Source organism: Aulostomus chinensis, chromosome 12 (genome assembly GCF_037954235.1).
Source record: "Aulostomus chinensis isolate RoL2024-O1b breed Wild chromosome 12, RoL_Achi_v1.0, whole genome shotgun sequence".
Lineage (NCBI taxonomy): Eukaryota > Metazoa > Chordata > Actinopteri > Syngnathiformes > Aulostomidae > Aulostomus > Aulostomus chinensis.
The window spans coordinates 8,477,326-8,493,231 of NC_141331.1; the positions used below are offsets into that span (position 1 = coordinate 8,477,326).

The window sequence follows — 15,906 nt, forward strand, 5'->3', positions numbered from 1 at the left end:
AAATTGTTTTTGCTGTCTCCATCAATTTTGAAATTACAGTTTGATTTTTGTTTTTACGTCGACTTATGATTGGGACTATGAAGGTAATGTCATTTTTATCTTCATCAAGGAGCCCATGAATTTGGTGGCATTTGTCTGGCAGCATCAGGATCAGGCAAAAACTCAGAGGCCTTTTCATCAGCAGTAAAGAGGGCAGAATAGTCATAGCGCCACCTGGTGGCTACACAAAAATCACTTTTTTCCACACTTTTAAGCACCACAAGTAGCACATCTTCAACTGCTTATTTGAGAGTTTGTTGTTAACTCATATCGTCATAGTGCGACTTGGTGGTATCAAGAAGCAAACATGATGTAACAGACATCATTTGATTTTCCTCAAAATGACATTGTCGTCTTCATGTGGTGTACACCAACATGACGTGTACGTTCTCTAGCGCCACCTAGTAGCTACAGGAAGGGATGATTGCCCCACGATGCACATATTAGTCTGCACCTCTGTGTAAAATACCCTCCTTATCAGCTTTCACCCCCCTCTCACTCTCACCTAGGAACGGCCACACTGTGACGTGTGTGGCGGATGTGAGGGTCCCCCCAACGCTGCTTCCAACTTTAATTAGCAGTATCAGGGGCTGGATGCATTCCGGTTGTCAAAACTGCATCATCTTATCTCATGATTGTAAACACTTAATATGAAGAATATGAAAAGCCATCAAACATCCCAACATATAAGAGATCCCCTGTGATTCCGTGAATTTTAAAGGGCCACTTCAAACGGCTGTGAAGATTATCAGCTGGGTGCGCGTGTCAGTGTGTGGTAAAGTGTTTGTTTGGACAATTCAAGATGAAATGAAAATGTTAAAGTTGCATAAATTAACCATACAGTTAAATAAGCAAACCCTCTGTCAATGAGCCATCAGCTTTAGTTCCAACTGGCACTTCTACCTTCATTTGTATAAAAGAAATCAGGTCTTGATTATAAGCTAGTAAACGGTAGCGTGCTGAGATAAGGCGGTTCATTTCAGGAATGTGTGATCTGAAGTTTTTACTTCTTTTGGCAGACGTATGAGATTATTGATTTTTATATCATCTTTAATATCTGTTACATGCCTTGATGGATGTCGCGTGACGTTTTTACTGTTCCACTGGTGGCTGGAGGTGTCATTGAGTTACGGTGCTGCGATGTGCACGCGCTCGCCTGATCTATTTCACAGTGTGCACTACTTATAGCTGCAATGCTGTCTTAAAATCCTACAAAGGCAATGAAAACCTCACAGACAGACAAATTTAACTGGTGCGATTACATTCGTAGATAAAAGTATTATGAAAATGGATACAGAGTGCATAGATTATGAAATAAATGACACATGTTTATGCAAAAAAATAATACTTTAATCAAATAATGTTATGTATATCACATTTCTTAAAATATGTGATCATATTACATTTATACGACAATAACAAATATTCTTTTATGTTGGCAAAGGAATGTTTTTTAAGTTAGAAAGTTTCTAGTTGAAGCCCTCATCTTGGTTCAGTATTTCAATGATTTGTATTTCATTTTAAATATGGCCACTGGTTTCTGCAAATAAACGATTGTTCGACACAGAAAACACAGTTTTAGTCTGTGAGTCATTGAGGACCAGGACAGGCTCATCGGCTCTTAGAGGAGAACATACAGCATTAATCAAGATGTTGTTGAGCTCATCCTGTACTATAATAAATCCCTTCCTACATAACAAACCTACACAAACACCATCTATATAAAGACTTCAGTATGTCATGTCAAAAGTAAGCTGTTGCAGCCACTATGGCTCCCACATGGCGGCAGAAAACCGATACTAGCGGCTCCTCGGGTGTTACTATGACACATTTATGTAGATCTGCTCTCTGACTTGTGAACCAGTTCGACTCGCTTCTTCAACTCCCTCTAATTCTTTAATAGCAAACATCACCACTGGATGTCAGCAGTGCACCACAGGTCTTCAAGAGGTGCTTAGGCTAATTTTAGAGAAGTGGAACATGATATGGGGTGAACACTGGGCCTTTAGGTTTAGACCGGTTCAGAGGGCCAACACAGAACCAGGACGCCAAGTATACATGACATGCGTGTGTGGAAAATGGTGGGAAATTCCCTTAATTTTTGATAGTGAAGATTATCAAATAGCATGACAGGTTCCTGGAGTGTGGATGTATGTCGTGATATACGCAGCTCTTATATACACCCACTTTGTTCAGACTGCTGAACCCAGCATTCAGCCAGCCTTCTCCATTGAGGACCAGTCTTGCAGTGATCAGCAAATACACTGAACCCTCTAATCCCACCAACATGGAGCCTGTCCGTGGTCAGTTTGGCTATTTTTTTTCCCCCCTTTTTGTTGTTGTTGTTAGGCAACTAGCCTCAAAGAAAAGTCTGTATAGAGTTTGTTCCACTGAAAGCCCTCTTAACACTCAAAGCAGGCACTTTCAATCTAAGGACAAAATATTCTCCTTTTTATGTCATCAATATGCTCTCGTGTGTAGACATCTATAGAAAATGTAGCCCTGTTTTGTTTTTTTTCCTTTTATTACATCAATATGGAGAAGAAAACTATTTAAGGAATGACCATGTGATCATTTTCTTCAGTCAGGCTAATATATTTGTATATTAATGTCAATTCCATAGTAGAATTATAGCCTTTTTATCCATTCAATCTAAGGTGTAAATGCAAGCGACAGGGACAGTCACACTTCTGTGGCCTGCAGAACACTTTCTTTACTGAATAATTATGCTTATCCTCAGTTCTGTGCTCTCCTCTGTGAAAAGGTAGGCGTTTTCTTGAAGACCAATGGAAACCATGTGCGCTTCATGCGGTGAGTTAAACAACGCCCCGGCGGCCAATCCCTGTCAACGATTCAAACGCGAACCTGACCTGCACACGAGGGCAGCTCCAAAACCATTCATCTGATTTTTATTTTTGAAAACAAAACTTGAGTTTATGTTTTGAGTTTGCAGTGTGCTTGACAGTAAATTTACGACTAAACCAAGTCTGTCCTGCAAGGGTAACAGTAGGCTAATATGACAAAGATCCTGTTAGCTTACAGCGCTGTTAAATCCCTGAGACATGGGTGTGTAGTAGGCAGACGAGTCGGAAACACGTCGTCCTGGCTGAGACTTCAAACTGCAAAACTTTTTAGTGTAAAGGTAAGGAAACGCTGAGTCAAAAATTGTGTTTTTTTGTTGTAAACATGTTGCTTAAACTCCCCAGAAGTGCTTTCAACTGAGCGGCTACCGCAGCAGAGAGCCTGTGCTCTTCATGCCGAACCCCGTAGAAAAATGTATAAAGTCTATCATGCCTTCGTTCTACACAAATGTACTTGCTACCAAAAAGTAATTGTGTTGAAGTGTCACAAACACCACAATGTACTTTTCAATTCGGCTTTGGTTAAGCAAAAGAAAAAGTTCATTTCACCACATTTTAAACTTCAGCTAAAAAGTTGCTGTTCTTGCAGCATTTTGGATGCGTGTGTGCATTGAAAAGTATTGTAACGTGGACTTTATGGGCTAATAGTTAAAATTACCCAACGTAAAGAAAAAAAACAACAACAAACAAACCCGACTAAAATACTAGGAGTTTGAAATTATTCCTTTTAGTATGTTGCAGTTAAAAGCGAAAACTGATGTTGAACTTAACGCACACGCGTTGAAAACTTAGTAAATGTGCAAGTTACCATGCAGCTGCTGGACTGTATCTATAAATATTTTTTTATATATATATTTATAGACTGTCTATAGATCACATGAAGACGTTCATTCGATGCACGGTGATTGCAGCATCTGGCGTAATTTTCAGTCACAAGGGGAAAAAAAATGCCCACATTTTCTTCATTGAGTGCTCACGGAGGCGGTATGGCTCAGAGGTATCGTGGCCGTCTGGCCACGAAAGGGTCGTTGGTTCGATTCTCACTACCCCCGGTAACCGTGTCGAAGTATCCTTGAGCAAGATACTGAACCCCTAATTGCTCCTGATGGCCCTGTGACAGACTGGTAACCTGACTAGGGTGAACCCCGCCTCTCACACGATGTTAGCTGGGGTAGGTGACCTCCAACAGATCAGCGTTATAGAAATTAGATGTGTGGATTATCATGGATGCTTTAGATTTTATACTTTAATATTTGCAGGCTTTAGTCATATCTATCAATATGGCAACAATATGTACAAATGTCATTGGGATCTTTTTTTTAAAGAGAGAGAAAGAATGGTGTGATTATCGATGACTGTTCTTCTGATGTTCTCCACTGGCTGGAGGTCACAGTGGGTCATCACAACAACCTTTTATATTTATCTATTTCCCTCTCCAACTCTCTCTTACTCTGTCACACACACACATGCGCGCACACACATTGAACAGAAGAACAGATTTGTCTCTCTCAGCATTCACAGCACAATCACAGTGCCCTGCGGTTTCAGCATCCCAGCGGCTCGCTGGCTGCCATCACTCCTAAACTCAAAGTCTACGACACATCTATTACAAAGTTTTACCTTTAGTCCTCTAAAACTCACTCTATGAAAAGGGAATATATTAGGTGATATTTTTCTTGTTCTCCTCTTAACTCCCAGGCTCAGACAGCCCACCTGGTCTTGGACGATGGCACCAGGCTGAAAGGGTTTTCTTTTGGGCACAATGCCTCCATAGCTGGGGAAATGGTCTTCAATACGGGCCTTGTTGGGTAAGAAGGACTACGGCTTGATCCCATGATATCAAATGAGCTCCAGCATCATCACATTACAGCATTTTTGGTATGGTTCCCCCTCTGTAGGTATCCTGAGGCTCTGACTGACCCCAGCTACAGGGGTCAGATTCTGACCCTGACCTACCCGATAGTTGGGAACTATGGGGTACCTGACACCCAAGAGCTGGACAAGCTTGGCCTGAGAAAACACGTGGAGTCAGATCGCATCCAGGTAGGCAGATCAGGAGGGTTCAGGGATGAGCAGCACGTTTCAGACCTCTGGCTTGCAGCCACCACGTTATTGCACCATCGCAAATTAGATTTTTTTCTCCTTGTCATTTTCTGTGGCTGCAGCTTATTAGTGTTGTAGAGCCGCAAGCAAAAAAAAAAAAAAAAAGAGTTTCCAATCAAAAAGCTGAAACGTAACTAGGGTAGCGGGACGGGTGTAACGATAGCCAGCCACAATGCAGGAATGAGTCCCAAAACCCAGGAATAAGTCAACATTGTTGAACTTTAGGGTTCTCTTGTCATGAAGTCAGTGGCTTACTTGTAAAAGTTTGTTCTGCTGCATAAACTACATAATTAAATACAGCACTGTTTGAGAGCTTTTTATGTGTCTTTCAAAAAGGGCTATTGGGAACAAGTGGCTAAAAGGAGAGTACAGAGCAGAAGCACAGGGCTTGTCCCGGTGATGTCATAGCCAACGTGAGCTTTTTACAGCTAGAGATTAAAATTACGCTTCCAAAATCAAGTGTTGTTCGATTTTGTGGATTGTTTTGCTGCATAAAACGTTCAAGTCTCACAAACTTCCTGTTGTTGTTTGCCTCAGAGACATTTTGGGAGATTAATCACAAATAGTAATAACAATGATAGTTAAGTATAAAAATACCATTGGATGCTCGTTGATGGCTCCCCTGCTAATTCTGGTTTGGCTTGCAAAGCCGTCTGCTAGCTAAGAACTGAAAACTGTCTAAAAGCCTCTGTGTGGTCAGTTGAACAACCAGGGAGGTAAAGAACTCAAACTTTTGAAGATTTTAATTGAAAAACTGGACATTTAAAGGGAGAATTTTGGTGGACACAGGCATTAATGCCAAGTCTTAGCAGGAGTACTTTAAATGAATGTCTGACACTCGCATGCTGATGTTTGTAGGCATTTTGCCACTTATAAATCAAGCTACTCCAGCTACGTGTAGCTTGCTCACTTGCCTACTTGAAGCAAGCTAGCTGTAGTAGCTAGCCTGCTGGATGGTAGCTGCGCCAATGTTACATTTTGAAGCACTTTGCCTTTTATAGTAGCTTTGTCACCATTTTAATTCAATTAATTTAGCTTTATAACATGTAAAAACCATAATAATCCACTATAAATACAGTTTTTTTTTCAGCTTGACATTTGCAGTTTTGGTTGCATATTGTAAAACTAATGGTTTTCACCTCCACTGAGCTTAGTTTTCAGAACTCATTGCACTCGATGGCCATAATTCTCAGTTGTTCATACTTGTGTTTTGGAAAAAAAATTCTGCTTTGTTATTAGATTGTGACAAAACCAGTTTATATAATATTTTAGAAAAAAAAAAGTTCCTCTATCATGGCCAGTTATTGAAGATAATTGGCAGATAACGTAATTTTGAAATTACACATTAACTCCATACATACACGCATAATAACAACGAGGTATTGGCAGGTTTCTCTTGGCCTTTGCACATAGTTTGCTTGGTTTTGATAGGTTAAAGAAATTTTAATTTTCACCGGAAGAGGACATGCTGACATTTACATGTGCATTTTTGGATTTTGTGGCAGCTCTTTCCATCATACACATCAGGGCCAAGCGCAGGAATATAGTACTCGGAAACTCTTTATTTTGACCTTTTCAAGGCTAAAATTGTATGTGGGTTTTTCTAGGTGTCTGGTCTTTTGGTTCAGGACTACAGCCATGAGTACAGCCACTGGAACTCTGTTAAGTCTCTGGGACAATGGCTTCAGGAAGAAAAGGTTGGGATTTTAATCAGTATGTGTCCTGCATGAACTTGGATGGTTAAATCACAACGTATGACTTTTCCATTCCTTAAAGGTTCCTGCTCTGTTTGGAATAGACACCAGAATGCTCACCAAGGTCATCAGAGATAAGGTAAATATAATTCGACTTAACAGGGAAAGTTATCATTTTCTTTCTAAAATAGAACAACACAAATAATGTGGTGATCTGCTTTGCGACACGTTTTATAAAAGCGTTGTCCGAATAGTCATGCTTTTGTTTTGTTTTTTGTGGTTCCTCCTCAGGGTACAGTTTTGGGAAAAATTGAATTTGATGGGCAACCTGTAGAGATATCTGACCCCAACCGGGAAAACCTGGTAGCAGAGGTCTCAACAAAGGTAACAGCTGCAAACCATTTCATTTTTACAACTCAAAAAATACTTGTTGTATCCATGACACCAGAGGTAACTGGTATTAAAGACTAAATCAATCATATTTTTTCACTTGAGTGCTTATCTGTCTGTTCTGTGTCCTCTCTCTCTCTCTCTCTCTCTCTCTCTCTCTCTTCAGGAAACCAAAGTTTTTGGAAAAGGAAACCCAGTTAAAGTGGTGGCAGTTGATTGCGGTATTAAACATAACATCATTCGTCTACTGGTTAAGGTGAGAACGAGCGCATGAAAATCCCCCTGTGATTGTTTCTGCATCCTTATTAGATCCCACACATCCTTCAATATTACTTAAATATAAAGCACTTCATCTCCTTTTTCATATATTTTACAAAACTATGAAATGTTAAACATTCTAGAGCGTTTTTTTTAAGTCATCCAGGTGAAGGGAAATCAATCTTCCCCCGGGTTAAGCCTCCAGGAACGAGCTGTGGGATCCCTATTTGGTTGATCTAGTATTGAAATTGGTTGTAAAGCTGGCAGAGAAGCAAGGGCAATGTCTAACGAGGGACGCTGAAGACACAAAAGTGGACTTAAGGGTATTACCTAAAATTCTATAAAAGTTTTTTAGATAAAAAAAATCTTTATTTGATAAACAAGCTTATTAGAGAATGCTATATAAAAATGGACATCAACGGTCATCATACCCCGTCATAAAACGGAATCATAAAAAATGTCCATAATATGAAATTACATCATAAAAAAGCTCTGCAAAATCACATAAATTAAATGTTACAAACCACTATAAAGCTCGTTCATTGGGAAGACCTTATTCTTCCCCTCCGGAGGTTAAATTATGAGATAAAAATTAGTTCTCTTTTTGTTCTGATGAAACTGATGGCCCCACTTCTCTGGCTTGCCTTGAAAACGTTAACAATGAATAGATGTGAGGCTGCTTTTTATTGAAACAAAGTCAGTGTATTTATTTATTCATTGTTTACACTGGGACACTTTTTAATTAAAACTCCTGGACTACAGGATGTTGCTTTGAATGAGTTCATCTTAACCTGCCCGATGTGAAACAGTAGCATGTGTGTGCGTGTGTGCACTTGCAGCGGGGTGCAGAGGTCCACCTGGTGCCTTGGGACCAGGACTTGCTAAGTCTGAACTATGACGGACTGTTCATCTCTAATGGACCAGGAGATCCGTCCCTCGCCGTCACACTCATTAACAACGTCCGCAAGGTAGGAGGTGACGTTATATGAGCTAAAGTGATTTAATCTGATGCGTATGGTCGTCTTTGCCATGAAAATTCTGCTTTTTCATTTAATCTACATTATTATTTCTGTTTCATTGCAATTGCTGTTAAATTCATGGGCATTGTTTTCTCAAGTCACCTGCATCATAAAAATAAATGTGCAACTACACGCCTCCACATGTTTATTTGATCTGAACAGATATTATATTTATTGTTTTATCTCAAGCACGATAGACAATATTGGAACGTGTGTGTGTGTGTGTGTGTGTGTGTGTGTGTGTGTGCGTGTGAAGGTGCTGGAGCGTGATCATCCCCAGCCTGTGTTTGGGATCTGTATGGGCAATCAGATCACGGCTCTTGCTTCTGGAGCCAAATCATACAAACTACCAATGGGCAACAGGTGAGCAAGACAGTATGTCTGCTATTGTGAAGGTGAAAGCTACTTACATTAAACACTGCACTGAATTTGGATCTTTCATGAAATAAATCATATTGCGTGATTTATCCGCGGTACCCCAGAGGCCAGAACCAGCCAGTGCTAAACGTGATGACAGGCCAGGCCTTCATTACAGCACAGAACCATGGCTACGGCATCGACAGCGATTCCCTGCCCCCTGGGTGGACCCCGCTTTTCATCAACGCTAATGACGGCACCAATGAGGCAGGTTTTACTCACCTTCTATGAAAGCAAGTCAGTTGAATGTTGTCCTGTGGGTTAATATTTTCTCTGACCAAATACCTGCTGTCAGTTGAATGTGAGTACGTTTATAGACCTAATCATTTTACAGCTGCAATCTAGGTTTATTTCCATCAATCTGCTGATTGTTTCCCCAATTATTGATGAGTCTTTTAGTTCATAAAATGCTCATCACAATTTCCTAGGTGCCAACGTGACAGTTTCTTCTTTTGTCTCTATACTCTTATTTTCAGTCTTAAAGCGTCTGGAACTGGAACAGCAGAAAAACAAAAATCGATTGATCAATTCGTTTGTTGTTGCTCTAAACATTTTAGAAACATACATTAACTTTAAAGCACTGGATGTATTATATAGTGTAGGCTTGGCTTCAGTGTCTCTGTATGAACTCTGCATTATTTTTCAGGGAATCATGCACAACACTAAGCCTGTTTTCACGGCCCAGTTTCACCCGGAGGCCAAAGGAGGCCCCACAGACACAGAGGTAATTAAAGACTTTTACAGTGCTGCTTTGAATTGTCAAATGCTCTCCAAAGGTTAAAAATAACTACCTTTGCTCTGGTAAAAGTTGATTTAATACTTCTGTACAAAGTATCTGTTGTAGAAATGTATCAGATTTTAAAGTAGCAGTCGCCTGGAAATAAATACAAGGATGCAACAGCGAGTGTGAGGTGCCAACTAAAAGAAGCAAAGAGGGATTACTGTCTATAATTATATACGGGTAAAACTTGGCAATTAAAGCTATAGAGGGTCACATTTTTATAATCTGCAAAAGAAAAATGAGCTCTACGAGTGCTCATTATGCTCAAGATCCCAAGTCTCTGTTGAGTTTGTGTACGTGGTGACATACCTGCACTGCCAGGAGGCAGAATACCAGAGATTTAAGTGCTGGCAACTTTCTGTCAGCCTTCTGCTACCTTAAATGTGGATAAATAATCTGATTGTCATGCTTTTCTAGACTTTTTAAATGTTATCAGATGAAATGGCCCAAATTCTTATTGTGAAACAGTCATTTCTCAAGGGTTGTGCGACGCTTAAAACAAGTTATTCACCGTTTTGTAGCCAAAACAATAACAAAGGAGGCTGCAAAGGAGCCTGTGATGTAATGTTCCACACTAAAGCTTTAAAATTTGGTGTGAATGCAAGTTAAACTCTTTGGTCCAGTCATCATATAATCAATATAGTATTAAACTGGAACTTATGTCCTTGTCATGTCACGTATTAGCAGGGGTTTTCTTTTGTTTGTGTTTACAGTTCCTCTTTGATGCCTTCATGTCTCTGATCAAGAAAGGAAAGGACGGCAACATTGTTTCAGTCATGCCTAAGAAACCTTACATCCCTCCCAGAGCTCAGGTACAGTTTGTCACTCTAGTTCAGCAGGTTTAACTTCTCAATAATAGGCCATGTTTGTTTTGAAATGTAGAAGAATATAATTAACCCTGAGGTACCCATTGATTATGAGGTAATTATACGTCCTTTGCTTTAGAGCTATTATCTTGGTTAAGCTCTACATGCTATATCTTGTTTTTTTTTGTTTTTTGTTTTTGTTTTGTTCGTTTTTTTCAGGACAGTCTATGCTATCCAGATATGCCATCAGTTCACTTGGTACTACTTAAATATATTTTATAAAAAATGTAAACATTTTTTAATATTACAAAATTTTGGGATTTTCCCCACGTTTGTCATCATAGAAGGTTTCCAGCACACATATCTTTATATATTGAGTTGGGGGAGTTTCCCTGGAATCTGACAGTATAAGCACCATGGTGGTGGGATGTTGTGTGACTTCACAATTTGCAAGAACGCGTGGTGTGTGCATGGCCAGAATAAGAGCCATTTTACTGAAGTAAACACATGTTCTGCTTATGATGCAAAATAATATTCATTTTAAAAGAAACATGCATAAATAATAAAAAGAAATACAATTACACAACCATTTTCAAGAACACACAACTATATACAATACTATTTACATCAAAAGGGATTATCAAGATTCCCCATGGTGTCCCTATAATTATTATATCAACATATTATTATGTAGCAAATATTATGATGTAGAAAATAGTTACAACTTGTATCAATCTTGGATCATCTTGAGCTGGATCCATTCCACGAAGAAAGGAGAAGTTTTTGAGAAGCAAAACTTTCCTGTCATTCAGAAAAGGACACAATGTCACACTTAGACTGGACACCCTGTAGGAATTTACAGTGATCATAACCGGATTATGGACGTAGTTTGTCAAAGAGGAAAACATGACAACCCAGGAGTCGGTAGATATGTTGTTCCTCTCTATAATGCGATTGACAAGCACGAGTGAAATACTGGAGTAAACAATTAAGGCAACTTATTATTTTGTTGTCTTTTATCAGTCCAGTTGTAAAAAGATACATTCAATGCACACATATGTGTCTTATATCATTGCAAAGCTCCATTTCTGACGTTTCGTATGATATGCGTGCCATATCTGTCAGATGACGAGTTTGTGAGTTTTTTTAGATGTGAGTAAAAGGAGCGCACATCAATGCACTGCTTTTTGCGAACCGTATTTATGATTAAATTCAGACAAATTCAAAAATTATTTGCTAACAAATTCTTGAATGGAAAAACAAGTGATAGGTACCATTGTAAAGGCGCAGCTGTGTTGTTTGATATGAGTGTGATTGAGCTCCGATGAACCATTACAGAGATATTTGAGTGCAAACAATGTGTGTCTAAAGTCACACGCTTTGTGTGAATTGGTCCCTCAGGGTTCAAGCTTATTAGACGGCAACGCCTTCAGCAGGTTTTTACTGGCAAATACAGACATCAATGATCTCAATGCTGTAAATGTGTTTGTGAATGCAGGTGTCAAAGGTGCTGGTACTGGGCTCTGGTGGTCTTTCTATTGGTCAGGCTGGAGAGTTTGACTACTCTGGATCTCAGGCAATCAAGGCCATGAAAGTAAGAACAAAACTGTTAATGTACTGAAAAAGTTGAAACGTTCAGTGGTGATATTTTGATTGTGTAATCTTCTGTTGAAGGGAGTGTCAACCCTGCGTATAAAGAAACAGTTCCAGTGATATCTGTAGACTATTAAGGTCAAAATCAAATAAAACTACAAAACACTTAGGGCAAAATTTGACCCCCGGAACTTTTTATAATCTGGGCCCTAATTAAACCCGCAGGCAGCGATGAGCAGTTCCCCCCCGGGCACATCAGTGTGTGCGGCTGTTCAGTAGAGCTTCCTGCATCCACTAGGTGGGGCTAAAGAACACATTTATTAGGCTGCTATACATCATGTAAAAACAACACTGTAATTTTAATGTTTGTCACATTTTCCTTCTTCCTGTAACCACCAGGTGGCCCTTTGACTCACCTAGTAGATGTCTTGACACTGAGACTCTCGTATGTGTGACAATGTTGAGTCCAGTTACTACGGAGCTGAACAAACAAACTCCACCAAAAACATGACCTCCATGATAAAAGTAACTCGCAAAACAGGATCTTAAGCAATATTTGTTGCAGGGAAGCTTACCAATGTGTGACTCATTCTTTCTTTGGAACTCCATTAGCTGCCACTCAGCTAACCACTACTCCTCCTGTCATCCATGCTGAACAAAATCTATCCATCCATCCATTTATTTTCTTCTGCTTATCCTGTTAAGGGTCACAGGGGGGTGGAGCCTATCCCAGCAGCCTTTGGGTGAGAGGCGGGGTTCACCCTGGACAAGTCACCAGTCCATCTCAGGGCCAACACATAGAGACAGACAACCATTCACACTCACAGCCACACCTACAGTCAATTTAGAGTATCAATCAGCCTCGTCCTCTCTTGATGTCTTTGGACTGTGGGAGGAAGCTGGAGTACCAGAGAGAACCCACGCAGGAACAGGGAGAACATGGAGACTCTCACAGAAAGATCCTGTGCCTGAGCCGGGACTCGAACCGGAACCATCTGCACAACAGAATATAACAATTAATTGAATAAAACAACACATCTTGTGTCAATACACACATGCTGAAGAGACTAATATGAGAGAAAAACACTAAACACACTTGCATTTTATCATAGTTAAGATCACTTTCATGCTGTTAGAGTTACTGAGTTGTTGTTGTTTTTTTTGTTTTTTTTACATATAATAGGTCATGGGCGGCACAATGGTGCAGTGGTTAGCACTGTGGCCTCATAGCCAGACGGTTCCAGGTTTGAGCTCTGGCTCCGCCGCGGGGTCTTTCTGTGTGGAGTCTGCATGTTCTCCCTGTGCCTGCGTGGGTTCTCTCGGGCTACACTGGCTTCCTCCCACAGTACTCAGTACTCCCACTGGATACTCTAAATTGACCGTAGACGTGGCTGTGAGTGTGAATGGGTGGATGGATCATATGTTCCACAGGGTGATGGCCCAGTATATCCATACGTGACCCAAGGGTAACCCTGTCAGCCTCCTTCATATTGTGATGCTGGTCTTTGTTTATTTGTGACCGTTTGGTTGTTTTCTATAAGAGAAATTTGTAAACAAGTATCTGATAGCTTATATAGCATAGCCATCTCTCCTCTCCTCCTTGCTATCAGAGACTAGCATGCATCCCTCTGTACTCTCCTTCACCTAATGGACAAGAGCCTTGCAGCTTTATTCTAAGCTATTTGGAGCTTAGGTGATCCTTTTCAGCTTCACTCGACCAAACTACTGAGTGGTAATTAAGGTGATATAGACCTAAAGCCTGTTCCACTAGCACTCACAGGCCAGGGTAAGAAAAGAGGAACATCCTCTACCCATTTTCTTTATGTACATTCAACATTTTTCTCCAATGATCCAGGCACAGCTTATAAATATAGGCATGTCCTCGTCTGCATTTGGTTTTTGCTACATTTCCCTTTTAATGCAAGATATATATAGTCGGCAGTGGCGTCTTGTTCAATATTTAGATGGTTCGTTTTTAATTGGAATGATCAACAGCATGTTATAGCAGTTTTACAATATTTCACACAGCAGCAGACATCAATATGCAAATCAGCAGTTTTTCTTAATCATCATCATTTTTTTTGATTTTTCATAGTTTCATGCTCACAACAGCTGAATAATATCATTACAATAGTAGATTTGTTCTTACAGAAAAAAATCAAATTTTTTTAAGATCTATTTGTGCACACTCACAGCCTCACTTATGCCTTACGACTGATACTTATTAATAATAATCTCCTTATCTTCATGTTAAATTGGTACCTGAGCCCATTTCTCAGTCTTTTTTTGATATTGTCATCACCTTTAACTTTGCTGCTCATAAAACTAGTAAGTCTGCAAAGGCTGATTGCCATCCAACCAGGCTGTCATTAAAAAAGTCCATACCCCAGCGACACCCTGCTGCTCTCCAAAACATGTTACAGCACAAGATCCTTGACAGAAATACATGAAGTAACTTACCCTACCAGATGTTTATATTATATCCTGTTCGCCGGTGATTGATAAGTAATTGTAAAGCAGTTCTACCACTAGTATAAATCTATCTTGGGCTTATCCAACTTGATGTCTTGGTTCAAACTCACAAACCATCTCAGATTTATAACACACCTGTTCATAATCTTGTATCTAAGCTTTTGGGGTCAGGAAACATTAAAACGGACAATTCCGCTCTATAACAAGATGATTGAGCACCGGAAGGTGCTGTTGTATTTTGGAGAGGTGCACATAAATTTATTTGTCCTGAATGTCCTGCATTTAAGGTGTTTCTGTCTTTTCAGTGTTACTGTGTTGTGCAGCCAGGTAACAAAGTGCCAACAGCAGTTGCTCTAAAATGAAATGTGCTATTGATTTTTTTAGTAACCTTTTTTTTTTAGGGGGGGGGGGGGTGCTTGCAGCTGCAGCCCCTTGGCAGTTGAGGTAGTGCTGCCTCCTCAGTAACCTTCCGTCCCCTGTTGTCCAAAGATGGATTTCAACCGCTATGAATAATGCGTGGCAGAAAAACTCCCAGCAGCATCTCTTTAACTGAATACATGCCTTTGGTAAAAGTGGTTGTCATCTTCAACATAGTTTTCAAATTTCTGCCAAATGATGACTTTTTATGTGTTGTTGTAGGAGGAAAACGTAAAGACGGTTCTCATGAACCCAAACATAGCCTCGGTTCAGACCAACGAAGTGGGCACCAAGCAGGCCGATTCCGTCTACTTCCTGCCTGTGACATCACAATTTGTTACTGAAGTCATCAAAGCCGAGCGTCCGGATGGCATCCTGCTCTCCATGGGGGGACAGACTGCCCTCAACTGTGGTGAGACATGTTTACTTGTTTACATGAATGGATTGGGGTAAATATTGCCTGTATATTTCATCATACATTTGAATCTCAACTGTTCTGTGCTGCTTACAGGAGTAGAATTGTATCAGCAGGGTGTCCTGGAGCAGTACGGGGTGAAAGTCCTTGGAACACCAGTGGAATCCATCATGGCTACAGAAGACAGACAGATTTTTGCTGACAAACTAATGGAGATCAATGAGAAGATTGCACCAAGTATTGCAGTAGGGTCGGTAAGGATCCAAGTCCAACAACAAGAATACTGATCACATTCTACACAACCTACATAGTCCTTTCTTCATTTGAAAATGTGCTCAGTCACTCGGCCTTTAAGTTCTGTCATGGGATAAAAGCAAGCCGTCTTAAATTTGAGAGATGGAATGTTTAACTTTCAGGTGTCTGATGCCTTGAAAGCTGCAGAGCAGATTGGCTATCCAGTGATGTTACGATCTGCCTACGCCCTGGGAGGTCTGGGTTCTGGTCTGTGTGCCAACAAAGAAAAGCTGAAGGAAACTGCTCACAAGGTCAGAATGGTGCAAGGCAGTAATGGTGTTGGTATCTGGGGATACTTACCTTTTTTTTTTCTCCTCATCATCCTGATTAAACAGCTGCTGAGGTGT

At 40.2% G+C, this 15,906-nt stretch overlaps 1 protein-coding gene across 1 annotated transcript in view; it reads left to right on the forward strand.

The window, feature by feature from the left end:
• Positions 1 to 2,877: 2,877 nt before the first annotated feature.
• cps1 (carbamoyl-phosphate synthase 1, mitochondrial) overlaps positions 2,878 to 15,906 on the forward strand; it is a 50,983-nt gene continuing 37,954 nt past the window's right edge. The window contains exons 1-16 of the mRNA XM_086219923.1: positions 2,878 to 3,181; positions 4,599 to 4,708; positions 4,799 to 4,943; positions 6,611 to 6,700; positions 6,780 to 6,836; positions 6,989 to 7,081; positions 7,254 to 7,343; positions 8,185 to 8,313; positions 8,621 to 8,727; positions 8,847 to 8,988; positions 9,428 to 9,505; positions 10,276 to 10,374; positions 11,867 to 11,962; positions 15,073 to 15,262; positions 15,362 to 15,519; positions 15,682 to 15,810. Coding sequence (XP_086076049.1) covers positions 3,056 to 3,181; positions 4,599 to 4,708; positions 4,799 to 4,943; positions 6,611 to 6,700; positions 6,780 to 6,836; positions 6,989 to 7,081; positions 7,254 to 7,343; positions 8,185 to 8,313; positions 8,621 to 8,727; positions 8,847 to 8,988; positions 9,428 to 9,505; positions 10,276 to 10,374; positions 11,867 to 11,962; positions 15,073 to 15,262; positions 15,362 to 15,519; positions 15,682 to 15,810 — 1,839 coding nt within the window. The 5' untranslated portion in view covers positions 2,878 to 3,055. The remainder of the gene's footprint in view (positions 3,182 to 4,598; positions 4,709 to 4,798; positions 4,944 to 6,610; positions 6,701 to 6,779; positions 6,837 to 6,988; positions 7,082 to 7,253; positions 7,344 to 8,184; positions 8,314 to 8,620; positions 8,728 to 8,846; positions 8,989 to 9,427; positions 9,506 to 10,275; positions 10,375 to 11,866; positions 11,963 to 15,072; positions 15,263 to 15,361; positions 15,520 to 15,681; positions 15,811 to 15,906) is intronic.